Here is an 18,139-nt window from a genome sequence, read left to right as displayed (position 1 = left end):
AAATTAAAGAACTATATGTTCGGATATATGTATATATATATGTATATGTTTAAATGTTCGGAGAAAAGCTTATACCCCCCCCCCCCCAATCAAGAAAGAATGGTACAGAATTCGACGTCGCACTGACGTAACTACGTTGATTTACCCGTGTACGTCAGAAGCATTGCTTGTTGTTCTCTTAATTTTAGGACATTTTTAGATATAGAATCTACTGATATAGGTTGGACATTGAAATTATAACACCTGGTTTTAGACCACAATCATTTATTAGTATGATATAGGGCCTCCTTTTGCCACCAATACACCATAAATTCATCTTGGGAATGACAGGAACAGTCACCAGAGAGATTTTGAGCCATTCCTCTTCCAGAACAGTGGCCAGGTCACTGTGATGCTGAAGATAGACAGTGTTTTTTACTTGCTCCTCCAGAATACCCCATTTTGGCTCAAACAATAGTCATGGCCCATAATTTCCACTGTTAGCAACAATGAAACTAACATTTGTCATTGGCATTAGTGACCAAAGATTTGGCTATCTATAGCAATAGGATCTCCTATAGGAAGTCCAGCTGCACATTTAATATGAGTTGGGCAGCTGTGGTTTTATGCATTTTGGATACATTCCAGGTTAGTACCCAGACATCCTTTTCAGAAAGCTTTTTGCTTCGACAGTTACTCCATTTGGATGTTGGTCATGTCGTGGTGTGCATTATTCTGCCTGCATACCATAGCTCTTGATACACTGTCCTGGTCACAGAAGAGCCAGCGAGACACTCACCAACAGTTTGTCCTTTGAAATGTCTCAGATTATGTTATCTGGATTGCAACATTTTAGGCCTACAGCTACAGAGTTACTTTCTGATGGAATGTAAAATTATTGAAGATTGGTCACAGGGCCACGAATAGTTTGAAACCTCAACGTTATTTATTGGCCAGTTTTTCTGTTTCTGGGAATGGTATATTTGAAATAATCTGTATTTTCAGTTCCTTAAACAAACTTGAATTCACTGTACTATACAAAGGTTATTCATGCACTACAGGAGGCTGCAGTTTCTACAAACTGTAAGTAGTTAAAAAATAAATTTGTGTTTGCTTTTTGTCGGTTAAACCATTAACATAAATCCTCTATAATTATGGCCTATCTGATAAATCTAATTAATAACCTTTAGTAATCTGTGACCAGTTGCATAAACTACATTCACTAGTCAAACTGTAAGTTAGTCATCAATTTATTTCTTTAATTTTGATCATAAATTTAAGTCAGTTACAAATACATAAAAATGTAATTAGTTAAATAGAATCTGAAAAGCAAGAGTCTAATTGGTCAGACTAGTTTTTAAGACAGTCTTTTGCAACTTGCCTCTGCTCTTTTTAAAGAAAATAAAATCTTAGTTTATTTAGCCTAAAAAGAAATGAAGCACTTGGAGAAAAATGGCAAACAAAATGATTTTTAAATACTGATTTATTAAAAAACACCAACCAAACTTAAATTTAGGCAGTGACATCAGTTCTATCTTTGAACCAATGGAACAGTGCATAGGAAACTGTACTTATGTGGGCCCATTTAAGTGGTTAAATGGAATATATTTACATGTGAAAAACCACAGCACGTTCATTAAGAAGAAAATATTTACACTACATACCTTATAGACTCTGTTTTACACAAATATAGAATTGCCACAATGTTGTGAAATAAATAAACAATATTTAGCACTATTTCTAGGTTTTTAAGCACTTACCGTGTGAAATCCTCTGTATATTAAATATATATCCGGGAAAACCAAACCAAACTTTTAACTCAAATTATTATGATGAGAATCAAATTTATAATGACAACAAAATCCACAACATTGCAGCATTGAAATACACATCCACGATTTATGCATTTACCAAGCACAAAATCATACAAATGATAAAATGTGATTCATGTAATGCGATCACATGAAACGTCCATATCCGAGGTAAAAAAGCCCAGAAAGTTCTTGGAAACATTACGAGGATTGCGTAATGCGCATCTATATCCTTCAAGTTGGCTGATCCCAGTGTCCAGGCCGAACATCACATAAATCATCTGGTAGAACAACGACATAGTCCGCTGAGCAATCAACATCTGAGAGAGAGAGAAAAGGTTCACAGTTAGTTAGGGTAATGGAACAGTGTTAATTCTAATTCAAAGATGATTCCTGCTCAAATATGTTACTGTAATTGTCTAATGATGTTTTGCCATTGTAACGACCAGTGTTGAAGACACTTGTAAAAGTAATCTAATAAAATTAACTTGCGTTACTCTTCTGAAAAAGTTATTTTTCTGTAAATTAAACAGTAATGCATTACTTTACTAGTTACTTGAATACTTGATTACATAACTCATGTTACTTGTAATGCGTTACCGTCAACACTTGTAATGTCTCATGATTGTTAATCTCTTATATTAAACAGTTGACACTCACTTTCATATTCGTTTTCCTCATTATGCACTGGTGGTTCTGGACTTTGACTGTGAAAAGACTGTTCTGGCAGTGTTTTTCTTTTCAGCGAACGGTTTAAGTGTGTTGCAAGTCCTTGATTCCTTTTCTTGTAATGACGAATAAGATCCTTCATTGTCTTGAAGAACTTCTCCTCTACACCTGAGCTAGCCTGAAACAGACAGTGAGGTGACATTTTAATAACTTGTAAATTCATTTATTTACATATGTTTTCATTTCATTAAATGCAAAATCTGTTGTGCAATCAGTTTAGATATTTAGTGTTATGCCGAAGTTATCCACCAAAGAGATTATTTTAGTGTGTCCTACCTGTAGAGTGTAGGATCCAGAGTGGCTTTGAAGGATCCTATAAGTATAGACCACTTTTTGTTTACTGTAAAAATGAATAAATAAATAAATAAATAAAGTAAGTAATTAAAGTCACCATGACATAATTTTTTTTTCAGAAAGCACAGTTAGCTTGTGTCACACAGTACCCATTATAAATCAGGTTTATTAGCTCAATTTACTGACTTTAGCTGTTTGCAATGAACAAATCAAACACGAGTGTTCAAAATAGCTCAACATAACAAATAGTGGTTGAATAATTTCTATTACAACTGTTGATTAACCCAAACCTTGCTCACTCGCAGGTTCCAAAACCATGGTTATGTGTATGTTCAGTCAACACGGAGTATAAAACACTAACAGAGCATGGAAACGGATGATAAGAAGAATCGATCCATTCCACTTCTTTTGTTTAATGGTGCTTTACATTCTTGGTGCATTTCACCATGCACCTACTGGGCAGTTGTGCAAACATTTTTATTTTATCCCTAATGATTAAAGGAATAGTTCACCCAAAATAATGTTTTTTTTGTTTAAAGTTTGTCCACATCTGTGTGAGTTTCTTTCTTCTGTTGAACAAAAAATATTATATTTTCAAGAATAATAGTAATGTTGATGGCACCCATAGACTTCCAGAGTAGGAAAAACATACTATGGGAGTCAATGGGTGCCACCAACTGTTTGGTTACCAATTACATTCTTGAAAATATTTTCTTTTGAGACATATAGACGAAAGAAACTCATGCATGTTTGGAACAAATTGAGGGTGAGTATTGTAAGTGATGACAAATTTGACATTTTGGGGTGAACTATCCCTTTAATCCATTTTTTTAATCGCTAACTAGAATTATATTGTTTGTTTGATGTTAATTTAACAAAGAAATAGGGTATTTTAGTAGCTGATAAAAATCTTATAAAGCTTCATTTTTTTGTTTTCAATTTCAGTAGGCCTATTAATAGCCATGCACTTTAAGATTACCATTTAAAGTCTCTATCCTGTGAATTACTAGAACTATCACTTCTCTTTTACCGCAGATATCTAAAGAGCTGCTCACGTCCGCTTTTGAAAATATGCATTTGTTGAACGCTACACACAGTGAACTGCAACAAAAGCATATGAATGTAATTTATTATCAATTTGACTATGTATAAAATAGCTGTGTTTTGTTGGGAAGTAGAGCAAAATTTTGAGGAATAAATATCTAATTATATTGTGTTTGTGTCTTTCAGTTAGACAACTTCCCACAATGATTTAGTCATTATTTTTTACTTAATTTATGAAACTAGCCCTTAAAATGTTTTTAAAAATCTGGGTATAATTTTTATGAAGGAGGTTAAAAACTGAGAATATTCTAAACGTTTTTTGTTTTTTATTTAACCAAAGTGTTGATAGCAAGATAATTGGTTTGATTCTCAGCTGGCCCGAACTGATAAAAATGTGACTTCAATGCAGTGCACTTTTGATTAGATAAAAGTGTCTGCCAAATGTATAAATGTAAATACCTTTAGAGGATATGGGGTGGGTCTATTTTGGGTCTGTGCAGTGGCGTTTAACGATGAAATATGAAAAATATTAAATTGACCCAAAACATGGTAATCGTAATTTTAATTTTGAGTGCACGTTCCATAAAACTTAAGTGTCAAAATTTTGCAGCCATTCTCATTACCCTAAATGACAAAAAGCCACAAGATTATAGGATTTCCTAAAATTTTAATGTGTCAACTGTACAAATTTAAAAACAATACTGTGGTGAAAATGCACTACAGTAGGAATTACAATTTGATTCACTGCTTAGTTATTCATCCATATTCTGGTTATAAGAGATACAAATTTAAATATATTTATCACAAATATATTTACATTTACAAAATATATTACAATTTATTTACCCTTAGTTTTTAAAGTAACAACATTTGCACTTTTAATTAGAGATAATCATTATTCTTAATACAACTTAACCATGTTTTGATTTTCAATTTAATTCACATTTATTTGTATAGCGCGATTCACAATCCAACTCATTTCAATGCAGCTTTACAAAAAATGCATATAATTTAGAATCTGTTTTCAGAGGTAACTGTAAGTTATATTTCAGAAATGTACATACAAAATCACATTTAGCGAAAAAGGAATTAATTTAAACAATGTAATAACTTCATGCAGAAACTAGGAGCTCAGTCATTTTCTCTTTTTAAAAAAATAAATATTATTTTATTTTATATATTATCACTCACTTCTGCTAAAACCGTCAGCGAACCGTCAGTTTCACTATAATGTTATCTTAGGCCTATAAACTGTTTTTCAGCTCAGATATTATAACTTTCAAAGGGGTAATATCAAAGTCAGCCTTCATTCTAAAAGACTGCTATCCATATTTGACCTTCTATGAAAAAACTTTAGTAAGTGAACTTGGTTGTTTTTCTTTTATATATATATATATATATATAATTTTACCTAATCATGCTTAGGCTATATTTTCTATTTTATCAACTCTGTTCCAAAATTGGCGAAGAATATGTCTGGGATTTATATTTTTCTGGGATTTATATTTTTCCATAATAGGTAGCCAAAAACACAGCTACTGCATTTGTGTGACATGCAAACTATAGCCTAGTTATTTTTGCCAACACTAACTGTATTGATGTGTCAAATTTGAGGGTGGTGACAACTCAGAAATTTCAGAATATATATCAGAAAAAAATCTGAAAATCAGAAAAATCAGCTTGAACCATACTGAAATCTCAATTTATTAATTCAAATAAATGCTAGATATTATTTTTGTTTTTGTAGGCTACCATCATTATTTTCTGATGATGGTAAATCATGAGATAATCCCCAAAAGAACAGGCCTACATATCCAAAACTTTTCCTTGATAAAGTATTCAATTGTCAGTCAGTTCCTACAAAAAATAGCGAATAATAAACAGTACTTACTATACACACAGGCAGAGAGCTCCCTGAATGGTCTCACTGTCACGAATGAGGTATGTTCCGTCCTTTGCTTTCTTCCCGAGCAGCTCCTCGCATCTTTGTTTGCTTATTGGCCCATGATACGCTGGATGGTCCATGTTTCACATCGCACATGAGGAGCGTGCTGCCAATTCAAGTCACTGCTCCTGTTTGCTCAAAATAACGTTACGTCTTCTTCCGCAAGTCCACAGGCAGCTTAGTGGACCGAATCGAAAGGAAACTTCCTTGATGCCCACACTCAGAAACTATGAGACACTTCAAGGCATTGTGCGTGCATTTTTCCGTCTGAGTCTGAGGTATTAATGCAGATGCGAACCAACTAAAGTCACACCGGAAGTCGGTTTGCGTGTATGAGTTTAAGTAGTAGTGGTCAAAGCCAAGGAAGTGCTATGTCAAAAGTAACAAGTGAGATCACGACTGAAGCATTGTACATTCTTTTAATTTAACTTACATGAAATTATCTTTATCTTATTCTTTGGCTGGCAACAAGTATATAACTTAGTGTATTTAAACATATAGAATATACAGTGAAGGTTATAGATACAGTTTATGTATTTGGATGCATATTTAAAATGTTCACTTCAGAAATTTGCTTTAGGGGAGTTTTCACACATTTCAAATGAACCCCCCATGTGTGTCAATATGATGTTGGGTTCTGACGTCAAACCGAGATTGGAATCCTGTCAATAATTGGATGAACTATCCTTTTAAGTTCTCCCTTTGAAGTCCTGAAGGCTTGAGAAGGTCCTCACTGCAGAACATGAAATCCAGGGGGAGGAGTTAGATCCAGATCCAACTCCTCCCACCTTACGTTTACCTAAACCTACCTATCTCCGCCCCCTGATCCCTAACCCCACCCCTAATCCTACCTATCTCCACCCCCTGATCACTAACTCCATCCCTAATCCTACCAATCTCCACCCCTTAGATCTGGATCCGCCCCCTGGATTTCGTGTACTGCAATGAGGTGCTACTGGATGGCTTTGGCTAATTATGTTTATCTCTTAAAGGGTTAGTTCACCCAAAAATGAAAATTATGTCATTAATGACTCACCCTCATGTCGTTCCAAGCCCGCAAGATCTCCGTTCATCTTCGGAACACAGTTTAAGATATTTTAGATTTAGTCGGAGAGCTTTCTGTTCCTCAATTGGAAATGTATGTACCTTATACTGTCCTTGTCCATAAAGGCAATACAGACATCATCAAAGTAGTCCATGTGACACGAGTGGGTTAGTTCGAATTTTTTGAAGCATCGAAAATACTTTTTGGTCCAAACATAGCAAAAACAACGACTTTATTCAGCATTGTATTCTCTTCCGGTTCTGTTGTCATTGCTCGTTCACGATTCCAATGACGCGGCTGACGTGTAATCTTGTGCTCTGGCAACTCCCGGCAAATTTCCCGGCAATTTCCTGGGATCAACTGTGTGAAAGAGAGCACTGAGAGCAAGTCATGTAGTGTGAACCGCACAGTTCAGCCCGACGTTTTAAAATCATGTAGTGTGAACAAGGCTAGTCTCCAATTTCAGCTCTTTACTGCAACAAATGCTGAAATGGATCACACTCATTGGTGGGGTCAGTAAGTCAAAAGTGTCTTTGCTCTTCAAACATTACAAGCTATATCCACTTGCAGTACTGGAGGTGAAGTGTCCCATCTGTTACCTGTCTAATGGGGATAGAGAGGGCGGGATTAATCAGCCCTGACCGAGACGTTTTAACGCAAGCAGGGAGGAGGATAAGGATTGTAATTTCAGTTTAAGAAGATTAACTTAGTAGAAGAGCTCGCTCTCCATCTGCAGTTTGCCTCACATATTGATATTAGTATAATGAGTAAATCATTGTTATCATGATTTAAATCGTGTGTTGATGGTGATTTTCTGTAATGATTTCACGAGGAGTTCCGTTTGCTGGATTAGCTTGGCCTGGATTGGTGTTGAATTGTCATCGTGCATGCTAGCGCTGAAACACTTTACTAGAGGAGATGAAGACACGACCCAAAGGCAGCACCTCTAATGCCGACTGGATGGGCTCCCTGTGCCCTGCCCTCACATCAATGCCCCTCAAGCACCTGGCGGTTCCTGGTGAGAGAACTTCTCAGACATTTGACATTTCATTTAAATTAAATACTAAAGTGAATTCCATTTAATTCAGTGGCGAATTCAAAAGTTGGCCATTTTCCAAATAGATGTAGATATAACAGTTTAAGAAACAACAATAATTATAGCCTAACGCAGTGTACTTTATTTAGTTAAAAGAGTGACTAAATGCAATTGTAAGGGTTTTCCTTGTTCCTATCAAAAGATACCAGTTTTGTCTTGTCCAAAACCAGTTGACAGCAAGTCTTAATTGGTCTTCGAAACTCTATTCACAGTCTTCTATCAGCCTGAGAGTTTGACTGAGAAAGCCAGGGAAGAGTAGAAGCAAGGGACAAAGTGATGATGATCGCGTCATTCTCCCACGGCCCTCGGCCTCGCCCTGCTCGCCACATAGGGTGATTTAAGGATGATTGGGGCGATAAGGTCGAATGGGAGAGTATAACTATAGAGTATTTATTTTCTCACTGGGTGAAAATAAAACTTTTTTTGCTGAGCCTAGCTGTGAGACAACAGTCGAAATCGGATGCCCTTATTGGTGGTGTGACATCCTGTCGGGGCAGGCATCAAATAGGAAGTTGACATTAGCTTTTGAACAAACTATATTGCTATATTGTACAAACTTTTGATGGAAACACAAGTATGATGCACTATTGATCTGCAAAAAAAAAAAAAAAAATCTGTAAAAGATTATGTTTCTATTTTGAAAACAGGTTGGGTTTTTTTACACATCCTTTCATTAAAATATAAACGCTTTTCCTGTTCAAATGGATAGGTAACATCTTCAGTATTACATGTACCATGTGTTGGGGTGATGTTTTTAATTTATGGCAAGAAACCAGTCAAAAACTGTCCCAATGACGCTTACATGACACACCCATACACCAAAGCACAAACAATGGAAAAATACTGCTTCTCAGCATCGTTCTGTGACGTTAAAACCCTTGAAACGAATCTTATCTCATGTGAACTCCATTTCCCTTCTTGAACCACAAAATCATAAGATTAAAGGAAAATAACATTGTAAGCACAAGGAAGTCGTAATATAGAATATATAACATGGATAATGAATAATATAAAATGATGAATAAATAATTAAATATTAATTTAAATCATATAATAATATGAATAAATTATTATTAAATCATTATTATTAAAGCAAGACACACACAGGTTGCTATTGAGAATCCTTAGATCCTTCACATTAATTGTTCATTTTAATCAAATATATAATTTCTATGTTTTATTTATTTCTATTCCCTTTCTTTTTATATGCATTATATTTAAATTATATTAATAACATATTAAATAATAAAATATATTACACATTTTTGTTAAGACCTAAAATGCCCTCTATTAAAATATTAACAAATTCTGTAAATTAAAAATCTCTTCAAGATTGTGAATGTCTCCCTTTTTTGTGTTTCCTTAGAGGACAGTCTTAATGGTCAATCCTGTTTCTGTGTTTTATTTTAATAGTCAATTGATTATTGAAAGCTGTATTTTTCTAAATAAATCGTTTTAATAATAACTTATTGTCAGGTTCGTGGTAGTAGAAGACACAAGGAATATCAGGAAACAAGGATTTATTCCACAAAAATTCAGGAGTCACAGAAACCACTCTAAACATTAACGAGAACCGACAAACGCTCACTGGACAGAAGGAAACTAAATACAGATATCAATGAACACTGACGAGGTGACACAGATGATCATGACGAGAAACAGGTGGCTAATGAGGAAGGAAGTGCGTTCGAGTAAGGAGACAAGCGGGATCCTGGGAAGTGTAGTGATGACAAAGACAATGTGGTGCAGACTAACATTGTGACACTTATAGTGTCATGACATAATGGCTAAATTAACTGCAAAACTGTCAAGCTTGTTACTGTTTTTACATGCATATTGAAATGTTTGAATTTGTATTGATTCTGCCTTTATGTTCATGTTTTAGGGTCTCATGACTCCTTCAGCTTCTGGGTGGATGAGCACGCTCCAGTCGGCCCAGACCAGAAAGCATATGTGAAGCACCTAGCTGCGATTTTCCGCTTTCTTGCCAAGAAGGTGATGAAGAAATGGTCCATGACTCAGAACCTGACCTTCAGGGAACAGCTTGAGGGAGGAATACGCTATTTCGACCTGCGTGTGTCCACCAAACCAGGAGAACCAGGCCACGAGATATACTTTATACATGGGCTTTTTGGACACAAAGTACGCGATGGCCTTAATGACATTAACCATTTTCTGAACGTGCACAAGAAAGAGGTTGTTTTTTTAGACTTTAATCATCATTATGCAATGAGCGAGGAGCATCATCAATACCTAATCAAGATGCTGAAGGACGTGTTTGGTCACAAGCTCTGCAAGATTGACGTGGTGGAGGAGATCACTCTAAACTATCTGTGGAAGAACAGGTACCAGGTGAGCTCAGGACGCCCCGTTGTGCACATTAGACACATCTGATGTTAAAAAATGAAGGATTTACGTAAAGTAAAAATCTCAAAGTGTGATTTGACATGAAGAAAAAGCAGAAAAATCTTTTAATCTGATGGGGTAGTTGTAGCCTGATGTTTAAAGAATCAGACATGAAGGTTGTGGGTTCAATCTTCAGAAGGAAAATGTCATTGGGACATTGTGATCTCTTCCACCCTGAATACCCACAACTGAGGTGTCCTTTGTTTACATCTTGCAAAATGGTCTATATAATAAGTGGATATATATATAAACACTTGTGATAACAGTTAGGGCCCTTTTGATGGGGGAGGGTAGCCTGGATGCCAGCCCAAACCCCACCCACAACATTTTTTTGGTCGGGAAGTTCAGTCTGGACTCGATCCATTGAGGAGTAATTATGATCAGTCAAAAAATGTTCGGGCCAATCAGATTGCCAGGGCGGGCTTTATACGATGATCTGCAGGGACGTTATCATCACGTTATCAAAGATCGCTTAACTGGTTTCCCTCAGAGATGACTGCAGCTGGAGAATTGAGATGTATAGATTCCGCTGTCGCGTCTGTTGTGAAATAAATCGACAGCGCATTCATTTTAATTGACAAACAGAAAACTGGAATCAAGGCATTTGTCGATCGTAAAGATATTTTTGCCGTCCTTCCACATGATTCGGCAAAAGTGTAACTAATCAGCTGGCTCTGACGGTCGCTAAGTTAATAAGATGGGACGTAATGAAAAGCATGTGGTCGTTGTGGTTTCTCCTTTGGGCGCACTCATGGAATACCAAGTAAAAGAAGCGACACTCGTTATTTTACTTCTAAAATAAGTAAGTTCTGTTCACAGTTAAAAACTGTGCTATGCAAAGTAGTTGACTTACTGCGTTGCTTTGATTGGTTGTAGGTCCACCGACTATCCAATTGAGTGCAGAGTTTTTTTTTTCCTGGTTCGGTTAAGACACGCCTCATAATCAAAGCCCTATGGAGCAGTTTCAGACTCACATTCTGACTAGAATACGAGTATGACGAAGTCAGGCTAGGGAGGGAGGGGAGACAGTGACACCAACAAGAAGATGTTGACTTTTGTCAGCACTTTAAAAAAGATCCATGAAGAGATTAGGTGATCAGTCATACTGAAACTCACTGCAATAAGTTGAAAAACAGCTGTCAAAAACTGGAAAATAAACTGATACAAATGCCAGCTCTGTCTCATAGCATCAAATAAACAACCTTTTGACATTAATTCAGTCAGTTTATTGTTATATAAATGTGTGTTTGATCTGTCACAAGATGGACTGAAGACAGGATCAATATCAACTTAGTTTAATAAAACAAAACAAAAAAAAAAAGGCAGGGTTCACTAACACAAATAATACCAGACAACAACTGAACCAAAAAAAAGGAGGATCTTAAATACGCGGTGGTGATAAGACAATGACAAACAGCTGTGATAAAAGGGTTTGCGATATCTGAAGTCCTTGCATGAGTTGTTGCTGTCTCTTCAGGTGTTATGATAATCTGAATTCTCCTTTAGTTCACTTAGATATTTTAGGTACTAGTAAAAGCTCTGAGTTGTGTGACTATTAAAGAGCGTGATGGATTGTAGGGTGATAGAAGATCAGTTAAATACACAGGAGCTAAACTGTTTAGTGCCTTATGGGTCAGTATTGCAATACTTTGTATTTGATACGGAACTTAATTGGTAACCAGTATTTTATTGCATTTTACTGCATTTTGGAGTAAGTGTAGCTTGTTTATTGAGAATGAATTCAGACAACCAGCCAGTAATGCATTAGTAATCTAGTCGGTCATGAATGCATGAACTAAAGACTATGGAAAAAGGGGAAATTGTGGGTTTCCATTTGACTGTTATACTAAACTTGCAGTTCAGACTGTTTTGTTAGGAACTTGCGTATGAACTAGCGCTGACGTGCCGACTCGTTGTGTGTCTGTGGTGTGCTGCACCAAAAGGTCATCTATTCCTGCTGTGTTCTGACCCTAATTACTCTCGGATTAACGTCTAACTTCCACTCTGATGGAGGAAGACAGGTGTACAAATGACAAACTGGACACTCACATCCATGCACTATTCTGAACAATTTGTGAACACCTTCAGATTCTCATGTTAGTCTTTGTGGGCATATACAGGAACTGGTTGGATTCTTCTAGATAACAGAAATGGTGGTGAACCAAGTTCTTACATTTTCAGAGTTGCTGTTTACATGTTCAAGTTTGTTTAAATCTTCTTGAAAATGTGAGTGGTGTTTGCCTGTGTAGTAACAGTTCCATGAATGAAGGAAGTGGTTCTTAAAGGGATACTTCACTTTGAAATTAATTTTTGATATGTTTTAGCTTACCTCAAGGGCATCTAAGATGTAGGTGTCTTTGTTTCCACAGTAGTTTCAATTTTGATATTTTTCAGTCAAACCGTTGTTTGGTCAAACGCCCGCGCCCTCTGATCAGTTGGACATGGCTGTGGTTACACGAGGTAAAAACGATATAAATACTGTTCTTGTTCTCACACAAACCGCTCGTTTCGCGTTTTGGGCCATCAATGTGTACTTACATTTACGAGTCATTAAATCATGTTTAATTTTGAGGTGAACGGAGAGTGGACCCCCTAAACCTGCATTATATGACTGACAGACAAGAACGGTTTGACCGAAAAATATCAAAATTGAAAATTCTGTGGAAACTAAGACACCTACATCTTGGATGCCCTTGAGGTAAGCTAAAACATATTAAAAAATTAATTTCAAAGAGAACTATCCCTTTAACCAGGGGGGCTCAGCAAACTTCCAAACTTGGAGTTAAATTGGTCAAAAACAAGCATTAGAATAAGCAAATATTTTTAGAATAAGCCAAAGTCTAAAAACCAAGATATTTCTTATTTTAATACATCCTCTAATTTCATTTTTCTTCAAAGAACCCAGATTCCCACAGTCTTGAAAAACATATAAGGCCTTTAGCATTAAGTATAGTTCTATTTGTATGCGTACGCGGTGGCAAATTGTCACCATTTTGTAACTTCGGTCGGACATGCACACTGTATTTTTCACTGTAGAAAATGAAACTAAAGAGACGAAATAACAACAAAATACCAGAGACTGCAAACACATCAGACACCCACATTGACAAACGCTTGTGTGAGGTCGTTATGTGTGAAACTTTAGTTTTGCGTACAAAGACATTTGCATCAGCCAAAACTTCGGGAGAAAAATAGTGGACACTAACAAAGATGGTGACAGCATCCAAAAATCACATACTCTCTTGACTAGGTACTTATTTTGAATTATTAATTACTTCACGACAGTTAAAGTATGTTCTCTATAGTATGAATGTAATCCGGACGTACTAACTTCATGGGTATTTTTATAATGATTATACAATTTTTATTTAAAATATTTTATCGGGTTGAAAATGCATAAAAAATGCTTTATAATCTTTAGTCCTTATCCTGTAAATCGCACAAAACTGGAAAAGTCATGGAGCCATTGGATATTGCTGTGGACAATAAAAAAAGTTAAGAAACACTGGTCTGATGTTGTGGATGGTTTATATACAGTATGATTGAGGAGTTTTTTGAGTGGTTTTACCAAGTGGTTTTGGGTGCTCACTTGCTACAACCCACCATCAAGTCTCTAACTCTGGTCCCTAGATAAGGCTTTGCCTACTTCCATGTAAGTCTGAAAATTATTATTATTTTTTTTGGTCCGTTTTTATACTCCAAGAGCAACAGCACACTTCTCCATGATAATTCAGATAATTCAATAATTCATGACTGTTGTGGAAACTGCATGAGATATGCACCAACACTTTAACATAGATTGTTCACTAAGCTCAAATATGAGCCGTTTTGGAAGCACCACTAATAATATTACCATTGTCATCATTAGAGCCCATCATGTCATTTTGACTACAGAATAATGGCTCATTCAGTTTCTCAAGTTTGTGTTTGGTTTCACAGGTCCTAGTGTTCTACCATCATCCATCTGCTGAGGGCTGCCCTGTGATGTGGCCTGGTAGTAAAATCCCCGCTCCCTGGGCCAATACCACAGACACTACCAAGCTCATTCAGTTCCTGGAGACCACGCTGGGTGAACGACCCAAATATGGCAGCTTTCATGTATCTCAGGCCATTTTAACCCCACGTGTCAAGACTATTGCCAAGGGCCTGATGCGGGGGCTAAGAAACTACCTGGTGGAGAGGTGAGTATTTAGGTTGAGAAAACAACATTTATCATTTCATTTAAGCTGGATTATTTAGGATGCGTTCACACTTTTAGTTCGGTTCTCTTGGTTCTTTTGGTCTGGACCGAAACAGAAAATAATACATTGAGTCCTGGTTCGCTTAGTGTTCACACTGTCATTTTTAAGACCGAATCTAAAGATAGCCTACAAATATATGGATATCTTACATTAACGAAAATCTAATGTATAAAACAATGCTGTGTTCTGGGCTAAATGCACTCGTAGTGTGTGCGTACGTATGATGGTATTTTAACCAGCTGAGAACTTCCTAACATCACTTCCTGTCTTTGGTTATTTGGATGTCTTTAGTCCTTTTGAGATTTGCTTCTTACTGGTTATGCTCATGTGCAGACTCACAGTTTTTTTTTTAAACAATTTTCATGTGTTATAAAGTAATTTCCCTTTTTTTTTTAAAAAAAAAGCTAACTGCTACCATATGAAATTATAAATATTTGTACGGTCAGCAGTTGAGCAAGAATAACTGAAAGTTTCAGTTAGGGCCTACTAAGGAAAGGTGTGCTTTGACAAAGATGAATATTTGATGATAATTTTTACTTTTCACACGGTTTTAAAAATAAAAACAGTAGTGTACAGTATCAAGTAGCTAATCATAGCAGAATTGGATATAATATCAACATATTAGGCTAATCGATTTAATATAATATTAATCGACAATCTGTGATCGGTTCGCGCTACGGTAGCATTTTTCGACAAGGCAGCACTAATCGTCAGATCACCGTGTCATGTTAATATTTAAATCGAAACGCACCAGAGTTTGTTTATTCAAATGAACCGAGGAATTGCACCATGGGTTCGTTTTAATGGAAACATGCCAAGTGTGAACACAACCTCAAATAACTAAAACTAAATAAACTACAACTTAATGAAACCTATATATTTCAAACATGTTTAAAAACAAAAACTAATAAAAATGACAAAACATGAAACACAATTAACTTTTTTTTTAAATATTAAAATTATAATTGTATAATATGACACACACACACACACACACACACACACAGTGGAATAACCTGTAAATGTTGCAATAATTTTAAAATGATCCACTAGGTGGCAGCCCCATATTTGGTAAGTGTCAGGAGGACCAGTGAGGAACCCTTCTTAGCATAAACATAATCTGTCATCACAATGATGGGTCCGCTAAGGTCCCAGCCAACTTATTGGACCCAGGCTGAAGGGGGACCCTCTTCAAAATAACATCCAAGGCCCCTTTTGAGCAATGCATACCTAATATTTGCACATTATGCAGTACATGTAGTATTCAGACTACATTTTGTAGACTATTTTGAACATGTCCTACATGAACTTCCTAAATGAGTCAGAGGCTGTCTGACTTAATATGACATAGTGGCACATATACTGACCAACACAAAAGTATAGAACTCGTACTGTGTCTTAGCGGACATCCTGAGACAGCCGTCTCGGAGGAAGCTGTTTAACTCTGCCTGAGTGTGGATGTTGGATTGTTTATTATTCCAGGAAAAACACAGCCTGAGCTTCCCATTTCCTGGTTTTGTCCTGGCTGCTGCTGTAGATGGCTGGCTGTGGTGCTTGGGAAGTTTATTTCTAGCCTGAGCTGACCTGAAGTACAGAACTAACTCTATGATTGCTAAAACTAATTCAATTTCCCTCACTGTAAAAAAAATATTGTTGGTTTAACTTAAAAAATGAAGTAACCTGGTTGCCTTAAAATTTTAAGTTGATTGAACTGGAAAAAGTGAGTTAATACAATGAAGGAGATTGATTTAATCATCAGAAACTCAAAATAATAAGTTATCTGAGCTAAATAAATTATTTAAGTTGATTTGACAATTGAAAAAATGTTGTAATAACAAATCTTTAATATATATATGTTTTTACAGTGTGTAGACGAGTGCGGTTTTGTCATGTTCATTAAACATTGCATGTAGTATTTATGCAAATCTATACAACCTTGAAAGTCTGTTTTGCAAGAATCTAATGCTCACCAGGGTCGAATTTATTTGATCAAAAATGCAGTAAAAATGGTAATGTTGCGAAATTTTTTTACTATTTAAAATAATTTATGATGGCAAAGCTGCATTTTCTGCATAATTACTGATTTGTTGCTCAAAAAACATTTGTATTTATTTGTATCATCGTTAAAAACAGTCGTGCTGCTTTGTGGAATTTTTTTTTTATTAATTAGCTATTTGACGAAGAAATTTCAAAAGAACAGCATTTATTTGAAAGAGAAATACATTGTAATCTTATAAATATCTTTTTCACCTTTTAATTAAATGCAGTATTAATTAAAAGTATTAATTTTTTCAACAACAACAAAAACATCTTCCTGACTCCAAACCTTTGACAGGTAGTGTAATACCATCTTTCATTAAAGAGATAAAGTGAAAAATGAGTTTGTGTTTGAGTACTAAAAATCAGCATGTTATTAGAATATGCATTACTCCTACCCGTCTGTTCTTACATGCACTTCTGTTGTTTCTCTCACAGGAACCTTCCAACCATAATGACATGGGTGGGGGCCCAAAAGCCAGGCATAGATGGGGTGAATATCATCACTTCAGACTTCGTAGAACTCGTGGACTTCGCAAGCACTGTCATTAGTTTAAATAACCTCCTCCTTCCAGATCGGTCAGGCACATGACATTTTCTTTGACCACCGCAAAGACTGAAGTTGTGCTGACCACGAAGAACTTTGATCACATGGAGGTCACTGCAATATCAAGATGGGATGGATACCAAATACGCTCTAACCTGGCCGTTTTTTATATTTTATTCAACAGAGCTTTAAGTGCCATTAGTCTGATCATTTTAACGCAGCACGTTTACGTACTTAATGCATTGAAAAGAAATGTGTGTAATTATGATTAATATTTAAGAATGCATTTTAATGAATATTAAATGTTTATTCTGTCATTTAAAAGTATATGATATCACAATATCAGGGCGAGAATAAGCAGGCTCATTGAATCTTATGTTGTATCATGAAAAAGAAAGTTCTGTATCTCAGCACTTAGACAGTGGAAAATGTGGACCATGCTCAAGATAGGAACCACTTTTCTTTTACAGCCAGTGAAGAACAAAGTTTTGAATTTTCTGTTGCCTCAATTTTCTCAGAAATTCGGCACTATGAATATGGCTATGATGAATAACCATTTCGAATTCTTGTTGAATTGCAATAAATTCTTGTTTGTACAAAAAAATATATTTTATAATTGCCTCGATATGCTCAGAAATTTGTAACTGTCACAAATACTGCCGAGATGGATAATAATCTGATGTATTATTCGCGGCTCCACATAAAACGCCCTGCAGAGCGCAAGAGGTTCTTCCACACCTGCGCTTCCCTGTGACCATGTCCACATTCAAGTGACTGTTTTCTGTGGACTCTGGGATGGGAAGGACATCAGATAATGATCAGGACCATGTGAACAAGTCCACACAGAGCATTTGAATCCAATGAAGGAACAATTATGTGCTCAAAGCATGGAGGTATTTAGGAAAGAGAGAAAGAAAGCGGAGACAGATCTAATCAGCACATCTGCTCTCATTCTCTTTGGCTTG

The 18,139-nt window shown here is 36.0% G+C and overlaps 2 protein-coding genes across 2 annotated transcripts; one reads left to right on the top strand and one right to left on the bottom strand.

The window, feature by feature from the left end:
* Positions 1–1,444: 1,444 nt before the first annotated feature.
* On the bottom strand, positions 1,445–6,116 carry LOC120488013 (SH2 domain-containing protein 1B). Its single transcript, XM_039684457.2, has 4 exons — positions 5,749–6,116; positions 2,796–2,859; positions 2,451–2,637; positions 1,445–2,110 (listed from the first exon to the last, which is right to left on the bottom strand). Exons 1-4 carry the CDS (start codon positions 5,880–5,882, stop codon positions 2,025–2,027), a joined length of 471 nt encoding a protein of 156 aa, XP_039540391.1. The 5' UTR covers positions 5,883–6,116; the 3' UTR covers positions 1,445–2,024.
* Positions 6,117–7,712: 1,596 nt separating this feature from the next.
* On the top strand, positions 7,713–17,709 carry plcxd2 (phosphatidylinositol-specific phospholipase C, X domain containing 2). Its single transcript, XM_039684631.2, has 4 exons — positions 7,713–7,865; positions 9,829–10,295; positions 14,289–14,530; positions 17,066–17,709. The coding sequence occupies exons 1-4, from the start codon at positions 7,766–7,768 to the stop codon at positions 17,217–17,219; spliced, it is 963 nt and encodes a 320-aa protein (XP_039540565.1). The 5' UTR covers positions 7,713–7,765; the 3' UTR covers positions 17,220–17,709.
* The last annotated feature ends 430 nt before the right edge of the window (positions 17,710–18,139 follow it).

The sequence above is a fragment of the Pimephales promelas genome, chromosome 22, assembly GCF_988280905.1.
Source record: "Pimephales promelas chromosome 22, fPimPro1.hap1.1, whole genome shotgun sequence".
Classification (NCBI taxonomy): domain Eukaryota; kingdom Metazoa; phylum Chordata; class Actinopteri; order Cypriniformes; family Leuciscidae; genus Pimephales; species Pimephales promelas.
This window is presented reverse-complemented; position numbering and strand designations above follow the sequence as displayed.

What these genes read in the sequence shown, in the direction of transcription:
- LOC120488013 (XM_039684457.2), bottom strand. Translation starts at nt 5,882, where the DNA reads ATGGACCATCCAGCGTATCATGGGCCAATAAGCAAACAAAGATGCGAG. An exon ending in GCTCTCTGCCTGTGTGTATA is followed by an intron (nt 2,860 to 5,748) that starts GTAAGTACTGTT and finishes TCATTTTTACAG; the next exon opens with TAAACAAAAAGTGGTCTATA. An exon ending in TGAGGAAAACGAATATGAAA is followed by an intron (nt 2,111 to 2,450) that starts GTGAGTGTCAAC and finishes TCTCTCTCTCAG; the next exon opens with ATGTTGATTGCTCAGCGGAC.
- plcxd2 (XM_039684631.2), top strand. Translation starts at nt 7,766, where the DNA reads ATGAAGACACGACCCAAAGGCAGCACCTCTAATGCCGACTGGATGGGC. An exon ending in CAAGCACCTGGCGGTTCCTG is followed by an intron (nt 7,866 to 9,828) that starts GTGAGAGAACTT and finishes TTCATGTTTTAG; the next exon opens with GGTCTCATGACTCCTTCAGC. An exon ending in AGAAACTACCTGGTGGAGAG is followed by an intron (nt 14,531 to 17,065) that starts GTGAGTATTTAG and finishes TTTCTCTCACAG; the next exon opens with GAACCTTCCAACCATAATGA.